At 52.1% G+C, this 15,976-nt stretch overlaps 1 protein-coding gene across 1 annotated transcript in view; it reads left to right on the top strand.

Moving 5' to 3' along the window:
- The window catches only part of GALNT2 (polypeptide N-acetylgalactosaminyltransferase 2), a 175,731-nt gene extending 164,335 nt beyond the window's left edge, over positions 1-11,396 (top strand). Inside the window, exons 14-16 of the mRNA XM_040242779.1 lie at positions 832-958; positions 4,583-4,702; positions 8,896-11,396. Of these exons, the coding sequence (XP_040098713.1) occupies positions 832-958; positions 4,583-4,702; positions 8,896-9,051 (403 nt within the window). The 3' untranslated portion in view covers positions 9,052-11,396. The remainder of the gene's footprint in view (positions 1-831; positions 959-4,582; positions 4,703-8,895) is intronic.
- The last annotated feature ends 4,580 nt before the right edge of the window (positions 11,397-15,976 follow it).

The raw sequence follows: 15,976 nt of genomic DNA, 5'->3' as shown, positions 1-15,976 counted from the left end.
ACTGGGACACAGCCCCTCCTGGCGCTTCAGTGTCCCTGTGGCCTGTGCCTGGTGACCCGATGCAGTGACATTGCAGCAGTTTTGACCCAAGACCCCCGGTGACTTGGGGCGGCCATGGGCCCTGCGCCACGTGGGATCACGTGTGGAAAGCGTTCACACCACAGCCATGGGCAGATCGGCTGCCCCGGCCGTGCCCAGCAACGGGGGCACCAGCCTGATATTTGTGCTGCCTTCCCTGCATGAGCCTGCGGGCCCAGCCACGCTGAGGGCTGCTCTGTGGCCCCTGAAGCAACCCCACTGAGGAGGAGGGCGCACAGCAGCACGCAAGGCTGGTGCGCAGCCAAGGCAGGCCCGGGGCCAGCTCTGACCCTGCAGCCGGCCGCCCCGCCACTGTCCTCTCTTGCTCTGTTTGCACCAGGACACGTGGCTGACCCACCTGTGTTCTCCCCTCTCTTAGGTAAAGGTTAGTTCTCAGTCTACTGGAAGGTTCCAAGCAGCAGGATCTGACCACATTAATTGCTTTTCTAAGTGACTTTCAGCAAGTAACTCTAAAGAGAAAAGGAGCATTTTCTTTCCAGAAAAATTTCTCTGGTACAAAACAAAAAGACTACTTCAACCTAAGATTCTCCCTATAGGGTCAGGAATTGAGAGTCTTGAAGCCGTGCCGTCTCAGGGTGCAGCTGGGCCTGTGTTGGGGGCGCCTGACCTGAGGGTGTCCTTGCTCTCTCACTGCCTGGCTCCCTTCTGAGGGCTCTGAGCACAGGTTGGGGGCTGGGCAGACAGGGAGCCAGCAACCCTGAGTGCAGTGAGTGACTGTCTCCTTGATTCCAGGGTTCCTGACCATCAGGATATAGCTTTTGGGGCCTTACAGCAGGGAACCAACTGTCTGGACACTTTGGGCCACTTCGCTGATGGTGTTGTTGGAGTTTATGAGTGTCACAATGCTGGGGGCAACCAGGTACGTGCATGGGGCGCCGGGGAAGGTGAGGGGCCTGAGGCCACACTTCCTTTCACCACCCTCCTCCTGAGATGGCCACCTGCTCACAGCTGGCCTCGGGGTCAGAGGGGATGTCCTCCTGGAGCTGTGGTCAGCCTTGGGCGGGCTCTGGTGCGCAGGGCGGGCGACCTGGGTCTCCCCTCCCCCCATCCTTCTCTCTGCACTGACAGCCTGGGCCGTGTGCTCATCCCAGCGCAGCTGTCTGCATCTATGCCTGCCCAGGTCTCTGCGTGCAGGTGCTTACCCACAGCTGCTAGGGCTGCCCATTAGATGATAGCAGCTTATATGTGAACACTCACAGCTCTGTCCTCAGGGGAAAGGAGGAAGGAGAGTGAGGACTTGACAGGCCCAGCTGTGGCCTGTCTCCCAGAGGACAGTGTTCTGCAAAGTGGTTTTCCTGTGAGTTGATAACAGGTAGGTGGTAGAATGAGGGCTTTGGACACAAAAATGGCTGGGCAGTGCTGGGTGCTGCCATCTACTCTTAGGGGGCCTGCCATTGGAAAAAAGTCACTTGAGCTCAGGGTATCCCAGAGTCTTCTTTAAATGGAACTATTTTCAAAAGAGGGTGCCTGCCTTTGTGTGAAGTTGGCTGTGCTCCATCCTCTTGAGAAATGTCTAGACAGATGGCAGCCTCCAGTTCCTGGCCTCCTATCTGCTCCGGGTGGTGTCGTCTCTGTGGTTGTCCAGACGTGTGACAGGCAGGATGTGGGCAGCAGACAGCCCCCAGCCAGCTCCAGCTCATATCCCAAGGCGGGCTACCTCCCTGGCTCTCAGCAGAAAAGCCCAGAAACTTTGGGGAAGCATGGGTCCCGGATCCCACGCACAGAAAGCCTGATTTCATGAATCTGGAATTAGAGCATCGGGGTATTTGGAAGCCCTCCAGGCTGGGTGACCCTCCATGAGTGCTGGGCAGGGAGGGTTTCCCAGTAGGAAGGACACAAAGGGGCAGGTAACAGCAAGGCGGTACGACACTTCCAACCCCAGTCAGGGAGCACAGTCCTCCGTGGACCAACGTGGACGCAGTGAGCCCCTTTCCAGATCAGACCACCCTGTAGTCCTCTCTGTGCTGAAGAGAAGGTTCTAGATCTGCACCACTCAGCACAGCAGCCACTGGCCACATGTGGATGCCCGGCACTGGAAACTGGTGAGGCTAACAGGGTGTGAAGTGCTCACTGCATTTCACTGCAACTCACCTAGCCACACGCGCATTAAATAGCATGTCCTTATGGAAAATTGGACCCGGCTCTGAAAGGGTAAGATGTGTCATCTGGTTTCTGACTGGGCCTCAGCAGACACACAGGAAATGGGAAAATTTAAGAGTGGCAGCTTGAAAAAGTACTTCTTAAATATTCATGAACTTTATTTGCAAATTTAGATCACTAACATGCAACAGAAAAAGGAAATGGCAGCAAGCTCTGCTGCTTGCGTAGCTGAATTAGTTTTTCTGGGATTCAGTGTAAAGTCTGTTTTAAAATAATGAAGTATACGGTGGCAGGAAGATTGTAGAAACATTCAAATGTGAGCTTTCCGTGGAGATCAGCAAACCCCCCAACAGCTTCCAAGAACAATTGAAAACCCCTCCCCATACAGAGGGCTGCCCCATCACTCCTCTTACTAAACGGAGAGGCAGAGCTCCGTGTCCCTGTTGCACAAGGACACCTAGAAGAACGGAAGGTGCAGGCTTTGCCCCCTCCTGGCACCTCCGTGGCGCTGGGTGCTGCTTTGAGGCACCCTACTCCCCCCGTCCCTGGGAAGGACAGCCTCCTGGAAGACTGGAACCACCCTCATGGCCCAGCATGTGGCCCTTCTGAGAACGCGCTGCATACTCAGAACCAAGAGCCCCGGGGACGGGTGGGCACGGGGCTCTGGGCTTCCATGGAAGACAGGCCATGCGGGTTCTTCTCCTCTAGGACTTTGCAGAGCCTCTCATAGGCTACTGGTAAATTTGCAACAGTGACAAATTGTCCAAATTCAGTGTTTCCCAAATTTACTTGACCTGGAAGCAACTTTTCATAGAATTCCTACTGGAGTTCGCTTTGAGAAACACTAATCAGAAGGTGAGAAAGTTGAAGCTGAGGGATTTGAGGGGGCTGCCTAGTCTGAACCCCTGTCAGGGGACAAAGAAGCCCCCCCTGGGGCCTCCCTTTCCTGGATGTGGCCCAAGCCTCTGCCCCACAGCCACCCCCTGAGCTGGATTCATATCTCACTGCTGAGTGGGTTGGGGATGCATGTGTGGCCCCCAGATGTTAACACTGTCCTGATAACAGACCATCTGCTCCAAGGTGATTTAGGTGAGGAGCAATGAGGCTTTTTTAAAAGATTCTGCATCCTTCCCTTAGCTCTGTCCCCTGAGAGCAGAGAACAGGAAAACAATCTCTGCATAGTGCTTAATTATGCCTCATGATACCCAACAGAAGCACTAGGGTGATACCTACTCTCCCCACAAGGGACAGAGCCTCTGGGGAGCAAGACCTGGCCTGCAGGGTCCAGACCTCAGAGAATGCCCTTAAATGTGCGGGCACTCAGTGGACAGTCAGTGGGTGGAGGAGTAGACGGATGAATAGACAGATTGACTTACAGCAGCTTTCCTTGGGGTACAGAAGAAGCAGAGAGGGCACCTCCTGAGGGATTCTGACTTAGAAGAGGCTCCAGATCCTGGGGCCTCGTGTGGGTTTTATCCTTTTGCAAGCATCAAGTCCTAGAGTGAAGGTCAGAAGCCGTGTCCTCCTGCCTCCACTGTGGCCCTGCCCAGAGCAGACTTCCTACCTCCTCTCCTAACTGGTGATACTCACCCATCGCGTCCCCTTCTCAGCCTCCTCCCCTTTCTCATGCTCTTGTTTAGTGTTCGGAATAAAGGGTTCTGCTCTCAGCTCTTAAGGGGTGTGTGTGTGTGTGTGCGTGTGCTCACGTGTGTGTCTATTCTTTAAGATCATAGGCAAGTTATTTCAGCACTTTCTGGCTCAGTTTTCTCATCTGTAAAATGGAGTTAATAATAGCCTCTCATGGGACTATTTTATAAAGGGCTTAGAACAGTGCCAGGCACATTCTGGGCACCCAGGGCTGGCTGTGCCATGTGAGGGCAAAGACCTGGATCCATTCGTAGGGAGCTCACAGAGCTTCACACGCATCAGTAGCCTGGCTTAGTGGTTGGTAGTGAGGCTAAATGTGCTATATGTGGTTTATAATTTCACACAGGACAGCCACAGTCATAAATGCTATTTCCAAACTGTACCTGTGTCAGGCCAGAGTCATTCCAAGGAAACGTTGGCCCTAACTGTCCACCCGTGGGTGACAAGCTGGGGCTGCAGTGTTCACAGCTCACAGTGAATGATGGAGGATGGAGTGTGGAGCGCTAGCCTGTGTTTGGGCTGAAGTACTTACTGGCGTTGGCCTCGTGCTCAGAGGTGAAGCTCCTGACACTCCTGCTGGAGACTTGCTCTTGAGCACAAAGTCCCTTGCTGGCCCTGAGCTGGTTGGGGCTCCTGAAGCCTGTTTCCTGCACGCCCCCCTTCTTGAGCCCTTCCTTGCTGCATCCTCACCCCGCAGCCCCATGAGCCGAGCCCTGACCTCGGGTTTGTGTTGCAGGAATGGGCCCTTACCAAGGAAAAGTCGGTGAAGCACATGGACTTGTGCCTGACCGTGGTGGACCGGGCACCTGGCTCCCTCATAAAGCTGCAGGGCTGCCGGGAGAACGACAGCAGGCAGGTAGGTGCCAGTAGGGACGAGCCCGAGCCAGCTCCCCCCTGCCCCAGGGCGGGGGTCCCAGGGGCTGGGTGTTCACTGGGGGCACCTGTGACTTGTGCCGTCTTGTGTCCCCACGTGGAGCCCCTGACAAGCTGTGAACACCCAGCAAATCCTGCACTGGGATCACTGTGAGGAGCATGGGATGGGTGTCACACAGGCTAGTCCATCTGCTCTGGGGCCGCTTCTGCCAGAGTTCACCATCCTAGGTATTTATCCTATCACCTCTGATTCATCTCTTTATGTTGAGCCTCCCCTTTAATAGGCTGCAGAGGCAGGGCTGTGCTTTGCAGCTACGTGTTCAACTCCTGTGCAGGTCAACGAGGGCTGGGCACTGGGGTGGGAGTCCAGCACCAGAGGTGGTTCCCCCTCCCACTGGGGGCCAGATGAGCCAGGCTGGGCCCTCCCTGAGACAGGCCTCCTGCGCCAGGGAAGACTGTGTCTGGCGGTGCCTGGGAGCACTCAACGTATGGGGGTGCTGGTGGCTGGGGTGCGTGGATTGCAGCCAACCCTGCCTGGAGGCACGGACCCCTGGCCCCAGAGCCGGGAGTGACCTGGCAGAGTCCCGGGCGCTGGCTTCTCTGCAGCACCAGAGTGGCCCAGGGCAGCCCGCCAGGAACCAGGCTGGCCGAACCAATGGAGGCTGGCCGAACCAATGGAGTTCAGTTTTGCTTTAAAGATGAGAGTTCGTGACTTTACTCATGAGAAGTTAGTGAGACAGTGACCTATGAACCAGCCTAGAAAAGATAGTGGAGTTCATGATAACGTCAGCTCAGAGGAGGTGTTTCACTTCCTTGCTGATGAACCCCCAACCCTGAAAGGAAAGACCTGCATTTTATAAAACAGTATCTATAAAGAGCCCTTTATTTCTGAAGCCAGAGGCCTAATGTGGCTTATATCCTCCCCACATCCCTGGACATTGTTTTTTTGGCTGCACCGGTTATCATTGTGTTTGGAACTAGGGCTGACTGTCATCCTTGTGACAGGTGGCAGCTCTTCTAAGCCAGTATAACTATTCCTTCTTCAGTTTTTTTAGCTTTTGGACTTAAGTACTTTTGAAGACTCGCATTTTAAGAACTGTGAAAATTTTGCTACCAAAAGTCTTCACTATGGTATGTTTTAAATTACTGTTAATTTCTGAGTTTGGGGGTTTTGTGGATTTTTTTTTCCCCTTTTCCTTTCTTTCTTCCTTTCTTGTCATTTACTGTAAATGCTGCACATCCATATTACGTATCAGGACATTGGTTATTTTTATGCCTTCTTGGTTATAGCCGTTATCAGAGTGCCAAGACTATCACCTACTGTTTGCTCACCTGCAAATCAACTACTTCTAATTTCCAGTTAAGGCAGTTGTTTTTAGTTTGGGCTATTTTCTTTCTACTCATTACAGTCTTTGGAATAAAAATTGAATTTAAACACACACACACCTCCTTTGGAGACATTATTATGAACCTTGCTGTCTTTTCTAGGCTGGTTTGTAGGTCAGTATTTCATTAACTACTCATGAGTAAAGTCATAAACTCATTTTTAAAGCAAAGCTGAACTTCCACTGGTTCAGTCGGCCTCATTGCTGGTGCGGTGCACTGGCTGGGCTGCATGCAGGATCTTAGTTCCCCGACCAGGGATGGACTCGTGCCCCCTGCAGTGGAAGCACAGAGTCCTAACCACAGGACCACCAGGGAAGGCCCCCACCACTGGACATTTTGAAGAGAAATTCCACGTTTTTGTTTATTCATTAAATATTTTTCCTTTTAAGTTTATAAATTGTAAATGATTAAGGTGCAAATAGATATGTTACACACACACACTCAAGTTACCTTTTTCAAACCGTTCAGAATGTACATTTACATTTTTTTAGCTGGTGTTTTCTGATCTGCGCCCTGGTGCTGCCTTGGGGGCAAAGCCTTTTTTGAGCCCAGGGGAAGTGGCTAGTGCAGCCCCTAAATGACTTTTCCCTGTGCCCACAGGGAGCCTGGGCTTATTCACTTCTGTCCCTCCTCATGAGATAGGCAGGTCTAGGGAAACTGAGGCTTGGGGCCTGCTGGAGCCAGGACCCCACACAGGTTTCCTACCCACCACTCACTTCATAGAAGGGTGCCCGGGACACCGCAGCCCAGACCAGGCCCCTTGCTTGGATCCCAGGTGTCCAGAAACACTTGCAAAGTCTCTCCTTTGTCCCCCACCTGGTTCTGGGTGACCCCGCCCTGCTCTGCCGAACCCCATCTGGTCCTTAAATGCCTATCTGTTTTGATGTCTGTGGCACCCAAGTGAGAAGGAGGGACTGTTAAACAAAGGAGTCCCTGTTCCTGCCCTGGCCTCCTGGGGCCTGCCGGGCGGCATTAGGAAAACATGAGTCAGGCCAGGTGTGCTGCCTGGGTGTCAGGGCAGGGGCGTCTGTGCATAGAGGAGGGATAAAGCGATGACTTTATCTGAACTCCAAGCCTTTGTTACAGACATACAGATGCTCCATCTCTGGAGGAGTCTCCTACAGTGAGAGCTTGCCTGTTAGAGAAGGTGTGGCCCTTCAGTGGACCCTCAGCATTTGAGAAGTCTGCCTGCCCCACCACAGCCCTCTGGGTCCAGGGCTTGAGGCCGCCTTCTGCTGATGGAGCTGGGGTTTCAGCATTTTTTAAGCCCTCCATCTGGCTGACGCTGAGACACAGGCAGAGCTCACTGAGAGAACAGTCACGGGCCGTCCATCCCACATTCCTTGTCAGATGGGTCCTGGTCACTCAGAGCGACACACGGATGTTGGCAGTACAGACACGTTTCATGTGACAGCAGGAAAATAGCAGGAGGAGTGACAGCAGAGGGGAGGGGAGTGAAGGGGAGGCAATGGGAGAGGGTAATGCATTTCACTGTTGGCAAAACTCCCAGCCAGCAGGCTGGGTCAAGAGGCTTCCCAGGTCCCCACAGGCGTACCCGTGCAGGGCTCTGTGTAGCCAGTCCCGGTGGAGAGCTCCTCCCCACCGTGCTTTGCCTCTTTCCCACCTTAGTCACTTGCCCTTTGAGAGGAGGCTCCTCAGAGAGTTCTGTTTCAAAGCTGCACTGTCTTGCCGGTTGAAACATTTGGCTTCTAGGCACATCTGTGTGTTTGTGTTATGATGTGCATTTGCAGAGTCAACGGAGAAAGAGCAGGAGTAAGAAAATTGAATTCCATGGTGTCCAAAGGATTTGCAAAACTACTGACAGAAAGGAGCCTCAGTGCACACAGTGTAGAGAATTAATTAGAATCACAGCCTGCATTAATGAAGGGAGAGCTTTTGAAAGAAAAAAGCATGTTACTTTTTTTAAGAACAAACATTAGAGATTTTTACATGGGGATGAACAACAGGGTGAGAGGCCTTCAGGTTTCCCACAGCTGGGCTGTGGGCTTGTTTTCTGGTTTACCTGGTGGGCTGGTCTGGGTTTAGTGGGGCACAGGTGTGTACACACAGGAGTATGGTGTTACATCCTGGACAGCACATGTGGAACTGGGCAGGCTGTACCTGGGGACTCAGGGTGGCTGAGATGGGCTTCTCACGCCCACCAAGGTGGAAAGGGTGAGACCACAGATGGTAGAGAAGTGGGCTCCCCAGCACGGCGTTCCGTCCATACCGGCATCTACTTCCCTCTCCTTTGGCCGCTCCCCATCCTTCTGGTACAGCACAAGGCCCTGAGTGTCAGTGGGCACTTGGAGGTGACTGACCCCAGGCTGGGCAGAGCTGCCTTCAACAGCCAGGGCAGCCTGGGCCCTCCTGGAGCCAGCCCGGTTCCTGTGGCTCCTTCCTCGGGGGAAATACCCTCAGATGAGGCCCTTCTTGTGAATGAGTACAAAGTCCTTCCCGGAAACCCTCCTGTGTTCAGGTCCTTTTTAAGACCTAGGAGGAACAAGGACCCTGAGCCCAGGGCTTGGATGAGGAGACGCCGGAAGAGGGGGAAGGATGGGGCAGGAAAGTGGTCTCCAGAGAAGAGCTTTTGAGCTGCAAACCCAGCAGAGCGCGCTGGTCTCTTCTTGGCCCCCAGAGACATCTGTTTTGTCCCAGTGCTGCTGTAACCTCCTGCCCCTTGTAGTCAGGGACCTTGTCTTGAGCGGAGCCAGCAGACCTGGAGAGCAGCCGCCCTGCGTCCTCCGCTGTCGGCACCCCTGTTGTAAGCTGTCCTCCTGCCTCTTGCAGAAATGGGAGCAGATCGAGGGCAATTCTAAGCTGCGGCACGTGGGCAGCAACCTGTGCCTGGACAGCCGCGCAGCCAAGACAGGCGGCCTGAGCGTGGAGGTGTGCGGCCCGGCGCTGTCGCAGCAGTGGAAGTTCTCGCTCAACCTGCAGCCATAGTGGAGCCTCCCACGTCTGCCCGCGCCTGGCCACCCAGCGACGAGCACGTCATCAAGTCTGTTAAACCTTCCGAGAAACTATATACCTCAGTATTCCATCATGGTCTGCAGGTCGGGAGACCTCAGCGCAGTGCGGGCGGCACCAGAGCCGCGAGGAGATGGAGCTGCCGCGCCCTCCTCGGCCCTGCGCCCCGGCCGCCCAGCGCCCCTGCGGAGCACCGCGCCCCAGAGGGTGGACTGGGAGAGAAGGGGCGCCCTGCGCACAGTGAGGGGGCCTCTCCAGCCTCCACCCAGATCCAGACATCTGTGCGGGGTCCACCCCGGTCACGGCCACGGCGTTTCCCCGGGCCTGCCTCCCAACTGTCTTACCAGCGCAGACCCCTTCCACGTGGTGTACCTGCTCTGTTTGGATATGAACTTTTCTATGGTGGGACACTAAACCCAGATATATATGAGGAGAGAATGTACGGTCAGTTCCTATGGTTTCCGTAAGTCATCCTCATCTTGTAATTTCTCCACAAAGCTAATCATAGCCGTGAGGAGGAGGGCCGGCGGGAGGAAGGGGCTTCCATAGCCCCCGGAGCCTTATAGGTGAGGTGGTGCCGCTGTGCCCGCTGCGCGGTCCCCCCCTCCACCCCCACGGAGGCTAGCGCTGCTCCGAGGCCCCGACCCCAGCATCTCGGTTTGGCTTCAGCTGGGAGTCATGCTGTGTGTTGAAATCCACTTTTTGTGCCCTTGGTGTCTGTAAACCCTGGATGGGTTACTTATTTTGACAGATATTGCTTTGGGTCTTTGTAAATTAAATTTCTTTTTTCTAAGGGTAAAGTTGAGTAAAAAACAATCTCCCAGCTCCCAGTGATGGTGGGAAGCTGTCACAGGCAGCATGGGGCGCCGTGTGAGGGCCCAGACGTGCTGGGCCCTGTCCCGCCTGCCTCAGGGGCTTTGGGTCAAGAATTAGGGAAGGTGAACATCTGCTTGTTGACACTGAGGATTCAGGGTACAAACAGGAGCTTTGTGGCTTAGGAAGGAGGCTTGTGTCAGCATAAAACACGAGCCAACTGTAAACTAAAAGTCAAGCAGGAGGAGGCCTGAGCACCTCCCTGACCCCTGGCCTGGCCCTGCAGAGCCCTCCTGGCCTCTGAGGGGCTCACATGCAGTGGTGGCCCAGCTGTAGCGCCCGCAGGAGGGTGCCCCAGTCACTCCCAGGATTACTGCCCTCCTGTCTTCCTGCCCCCCCTGGCCGAACGCTTGAGCGCACAGGTGCCAGACCTGATGAGGAGTCACATGGGCACATGTCCTGGCCCTCTGGAGGGCCTGGGTGGTCACAGAGAAGTGGCCCCAAAGGGTTCTGCCAGGTAGACAGTCTGCCAAGTACAGCTCTTTCCTGCCTGTTTCTTCTCGGAAAGGGGATGTTGCCCTTTCTTCCTCCACTGCAAAAGCCCCACGTGGGTTTGCTTCATGACCGTGTGCTCAGGCCTGGAGGCCTGGCTGGGTGACTTTGTCCTGTGCGTTTTTGACCCCTGCCAACCAACCAGGTGTATTTTCAGCAGACAGGGAGGCCCTGGTTGGATTAACTCTCTGCACACCTCTATCTTCAGAGGCTGATCTTGACCACCAGTAAGCTCTTGGGTTGAGTCCTGGATACCTGTACAAGGCTGCTGAATGCAGGTGGGCCAGGAAGCAGTCTCCCAGCCCTTGGAATCCATGGTCAGGCTACTACTACTGTTAGGAAAAAAAAAATCCCATGGGTGGAAATTAAATTTGGCTTTCAGATGAAGCAAATTGTCATCAGATTCTTGACAAATCTTTCGCCCGCACCCCTCCACCCCACCCAGAAGTCTTACCAACCTTGGTAACATCAAGATGGGTCCCCCTGGGCCCTGGGGGGCACCTCCCCATCCCTGAGCTGGTGGGGGTGGTAGCCTTGGATGGTGTGGGTGTTGCGAGCAGAGGTGGGCTGGGAGGGCTCTCTAAGGTGAGCTATGTTTACATGACACAGTGTGCCAAAGTGACTTACTGTGGCTGCATCGCTTTTTAGTCATTGGGACTGCCCCACCCTCCCACTCCTGTTTTTACAAGTAAACTTTCTTTCCTAGGAGCCCTTTGAGCAAAGCGTGGCAAAATTAGTTGTCTTCTCTGTGCTGGTCTTTGTTATGTCTTCATAAAAGCTAAAATGATGGTATCTGTGAGTATGTTTTGCAGATTCAAAATATAGTTTGGTAATTTTTTTTCCAGTTGATTTTTAAAAAGAACTGCTGTACAGAGCTTGTACTTTGTCCATTTTATAGATGGAAACCATCCTTGAAAATTGTTTAACTTAAATAAAGAGAAGATACTTTATAGATACGCCCTGCTGGCCGCCGCAGTCTCTCTTGGTCTTTATCGGATGGATGTGACTGATGTTTGGGGACTGTGATTATGGTCTGTCTTGGGTGGGGTGGGGGGCTGCTCAATTACCATTTCTTATCACTCTCTTAAAATGCATTCACCTTTTACTACTGCACCTTTTGACATTTATTCTTATTTGTGATAATAGCCATTCCCAGTTGTGTGCCAGGCCCCATGTGGAGCGCTTAAATACATCCTCATTGTCTCTTCAGTCACCTGGGGGGGTAGCATTATGGGCTGCATTTTACGGTTGGTTTGGGAAGCTGATTCTTGAAGCTGTTAGCCTGCTCAAGGTCACAGGCTAATCTGCTCAAGGTCACACCGCTAAGTACTTACCGGTCAGCCTTGGGCACTGAGACCCAGCGCCTGCCCTCTACATGAGGGCAGGGGAATGGTAAGGGGCTGATGTCATCACAGCTTTTAGAGTATTCTAAATCCCTATACTATTCACCAGTTATCTGGGCTCCCCACTTCCATCCCAGGCTGGCTGAGTTCTTCCCCCTCATCCTCAGCCTTTGAACAGCTCCACAGGTGTGTCAGGGAAACATTGCCAGTTCTTTAGCAATTTGCAGTGAGATTGGGGAGGCTGAAAAGATTTACCAGTGAGTGTTTTGAACTTTCTGAAAGCCCCATTCTGCACCGTCTTTCTCCATTAATTGAGGAGAAACCAAACCAAAATTTGCTCCCCTGCCATCTGAGAAACAAAAAGAGCTCTTATCATAATTATGCAGTATACATTAGGGGCCTTTAGGAATCGTGCGTGTGTGTGTGTGTGTGTGTGTGTGTGTGTGCGTGCGTGCGTGTGTGTGTGTGCGCGCGTGTGTGTGTGAGGGGCCTTTAGGAATCGTGTGTGTGTGTGTGTGTGTGTGTGTGTGTGTGTGAGGGGCCTTTAGGAATTGTGTGTGTGTGTGTGTGTGAGGGGCCTTTAGGAATCATGTGTGTGTGTGAGAGGCCTTTGAATCGTGTGTGTGTGTGTGTGTGTCAGGGCCCTTTAGGAATCGTGTGTGTTTGTGTGTGTGTGTGTGTCAGGGCCTTTTAGGAATCGTGTGTGTGTGTGTGTGTGTGTGTGTGTGTGTGTGTATGCGTGTTTCCTGCTTTGACTGCAGGGAAAAGTTCATCCATCCAGTAAATATTTTCTGAGAAACGATGTTGCACTAATACCCTGAAGACCTAAGAGGGGAGGGAATGTTAAAAGCCAGAAAAAGAGAAAGCGGAGTGTCCAGCAGGCTCCAGGTAGGTATTCAGAGACGACTGGGTAGGTCTGGTCAGTGGTGGAGGCCATTTCTGCGGAGAGGGGAGCTGTATGAGCCAGGCACTGGAGCAGGGAGGATCAGATTTGCAAAAATAGATAAAATACTTATGCCAACTCAGCAGTTAGATTCTGTAATATATTTCACATTCTGAAAAACGTTCAGCCAGAAAAATAAAATGTTCACATGCCCTTTCTGTCCATGGACTCTCTTAAAAGAAGAAAACTCTCTTCATAGATGTTCTTATATATTCCTGAGCAACTTACTGATGATACAATATATATGTATTTGATTTATGTATTATGTGTACCTGGAGGTACATCCTATTGATACTGATAAACATCGTATTGATATTGATAAACATCCTATTTACAAATGTCATTGCATCTGTGGGGTCCCAAAGAAGCAGTCAAAAATATTTGCCCTGCAGCTCGTGCCTGAGCGCCTGTGGGCCCAGCCTGGATGCTGAGCGGAGGCTGCGGAAAAGACCGTCACCGGTCCCCGCCCCAGGTTACATCCAGAGCAGTCAGATTCTGAACCACACTGAACACAGTTAGGGAAATAGCTTCAGTCTTAGGAGGCCCTGGCCTCCTGAAGGTAATGAAGAGAATCTCTGGGGTGGTTAGGGGTAGGGTCCTCCATCGAGGGCCAAGACATGGGGACTCAGAGTGGTGCAGGTTTGCTGAAGAACTTCCAGAAATTAACTGTCCATGGTGCTCTTGAATTGTACAGAATTCTCTACTGAAGCACTTTCCATTAAGAATGTCAGAAATCCCAACTAAATGCAATGTAAATTAAGAAACATTTATTATCTCATAAAACAGGAAGGCCCAGGGTGACAGAGTTCCAACTTGATCCTGGGACTTGACTTCATTGTGAACAAACTGGTTTCTGCCTGACCACCCCCTGCCTGCTCCCACCTAGATGCAGAAAGACAGTGACAAGGAAGTGTTTCCTGCTGCCCCCGTGCATTTTTCTCCTTCTTTCCTCCTCCTCCTAGGGCAGACACACATTTCCCAGTGACCGCCCCACTCCCTGCACAGACCTCTCGGGCCCCATTGCCCAGAACTAGGTGCACAGGTGCCTGGGCCATGGGCAGCGGTCACCTCCCAGCACCACCATCCTCACTCCTGGGCAGATCTGCTGGCCAGGACAGGGAGGGGCAGTTGCTCAGGCAAGCACAGCGCCCACCACACTGTCATTCCTAAAAGAATTCTGGAAGCGGCTGGATGGGCAGGGTGGCCACATGGTCACAGGTTCCTGCATCTTTCTGGTGTCTGCTGGCAATGTGGGGCCCCTTTATTTTCAAGTGAGTGAGACTCATATCTTGAGATCACCAAGACAACTAATGATACTAAGGTGATTATCAAAATATTTTTATAGTACGTGTTTCTTAATGTGTTAAATAGTGCACTCTCATGTCTGATAGTTGCTGTAAATTCAAAGTAGTGCTGAGCATAAACAGTAGTGTGAAAAATCTACAATTAATGTGATGTGAAGATATCGGATTTGTGTGTGTATGTGTGACGAAGCTCCCAGTTAATTGGCTTCATTCAGTTAGGGGTAAATATAGCTGTCATTTTTCTCCCATCGAAGTTTCTGGGCCTCCTAAATGCTAAGTATCTCAGAGTAGAGGCCACCTGTGACCCACAGCTGTGCTCTGGGACCAGCTCTGTGCCTCAGCGGCCATGTCTTCTCACTGTAGGACAGTTGGAGACGGGGCAGCAGGAAGCAGAGGAACACGTCAGGGCTGTCAGGAGCCCCGCAGGACCCCCAGCAACCTTGACCCTGACCGTGGCCCCAGCCTTGATTCTGAGGGCCAAGTGGGACAAGCTTCTTGCCCAGTTTACCCACACTGAGACTGTCCTCCTTCTGGTCCAGCAGGAGGGCAAGGAGACCCGGGCAGAGTGAGGCAGGGAGACGCAGGCAGGCTGGGAATCACTCCCAGAAAACTGGAGGGAGGCCTGGGGCGTTCAGATAGGCCCTCACCGCAGGCTCCTGCCTCCCAGCCCTGTCTCACCTTAGCAAAGTCAGGTCTGAGAGGCGGGGCAATCTGCTCGCCTCCCAAGGTCATGGTCATGATGAGAGGTGAGATGTGACAACATCCCTGGCCGGGCGTCCTCACGCAGGCAGTGGCATTTGTGAGCACGCAGCGGGGGACCTGGAACAGGGCCTGGGGAAAGGCTTGTTACAGGGGCTGAGTTTTCAGTGAGCAGGTTCACAACACGTGATGCTAAAGCTTGATGCTGAGAGAAAAACCCCGCTTTTTACTTTTTTTTTCTGATTGAAGTTCAGAGGGTGAAAAGGGGGCTTCAATCCCTGCTCTCCCTGGAGCTCAGCCACCAATCTATGGCCCCCAGCACCTCCCTCTCCCCAGGTTTCCCCCTACCTCAGAGGAAGGAGAGGAGGAGGCCGGCGGGGCTTCCCAACCCAGGTTCAATCCCTGGGTCGGGGAAATGGCAACCCACTCCAGTATTCTTGCCTGGAAAATCCCATGGACAGAGGAGCCTGGTGGGCTATAGTCCATGGGGTCGCAAAGAATTGGACATGACTGAAGCTACTAATACTTCCACTTTTCACTTTTCTTCCGAGGAGCAAGTGTCTTTTAATTTCATGGCTACAGTTGCCATCCACAGTGATTTTGGAATCCAAGAAAATAAAATCTTTCACTGTTTCCATTTTTTCCCCATCTGTTTGCCATGATGGGGACTGGATGCCATGATCTTAGTTTTTTGAATGTTGAGTTTTAAGCCAACTTTTTCACTCTCCTCTTTCACTCTCATCAAGAAGCTGTTTAGTTCCTCTCTACTTTCTGCCATTAAAGTGGTATTATCTGCATATCTGATGTTGTTGATATTTCTCCTGACAATCTTGATTCCAGCTTGTGATTCACCCAGCCCAGCATTTCACATGATGTACTCTGCATATAAGTTAAATAAGCAACTTTGATGAACTCCCCTCTCAATTTTGAATCAGTTCATTGATTCATGTCCAGTTCTAAGTGTTGCTTCTTGACATGCATACGGGTTTCTCAGAGACAAATAAAGTAGTCTGATATACCTACCTCTTTAAGAATTTTCCACAGGTCTTTGTAATCCACACAGTCAAAGGCTTTAGCATAGTCAATGAAGCAGACGTAAGATTTCATTCTTTTTTATGGCTGAGTAATATTCTGTATAGAACACCACATTTTCTTTGTCCATTCTTATGTTGATGGAAACTGAGGTTGGTTCCATATCTTGGTATGTGTGTGCTCATTTGCTAAGTTGTGTCCAATTTTTGTGACCA

The sequence above is a fragment of the Oryx dammah genome, unplaced genomic scaffold (genome assembly GCF_014754425.2).
Source record: "Oryx dammah isolate SB20612 unplaced genomic scaffold, SCBI_Odam_1.1 HiC_scaffold_6, whole genome shotgun sequence".
NCBI classification, from domain to species: domain Eukaryota; kingdom Metazoa; phylum Chordata; class Mammalia; order Artiodactyla; family Bovidae; genus Oryx; species Oryx dammah.
This window is presented reverse-complemented; position numbering and strand designations above follow the sequence as displayed.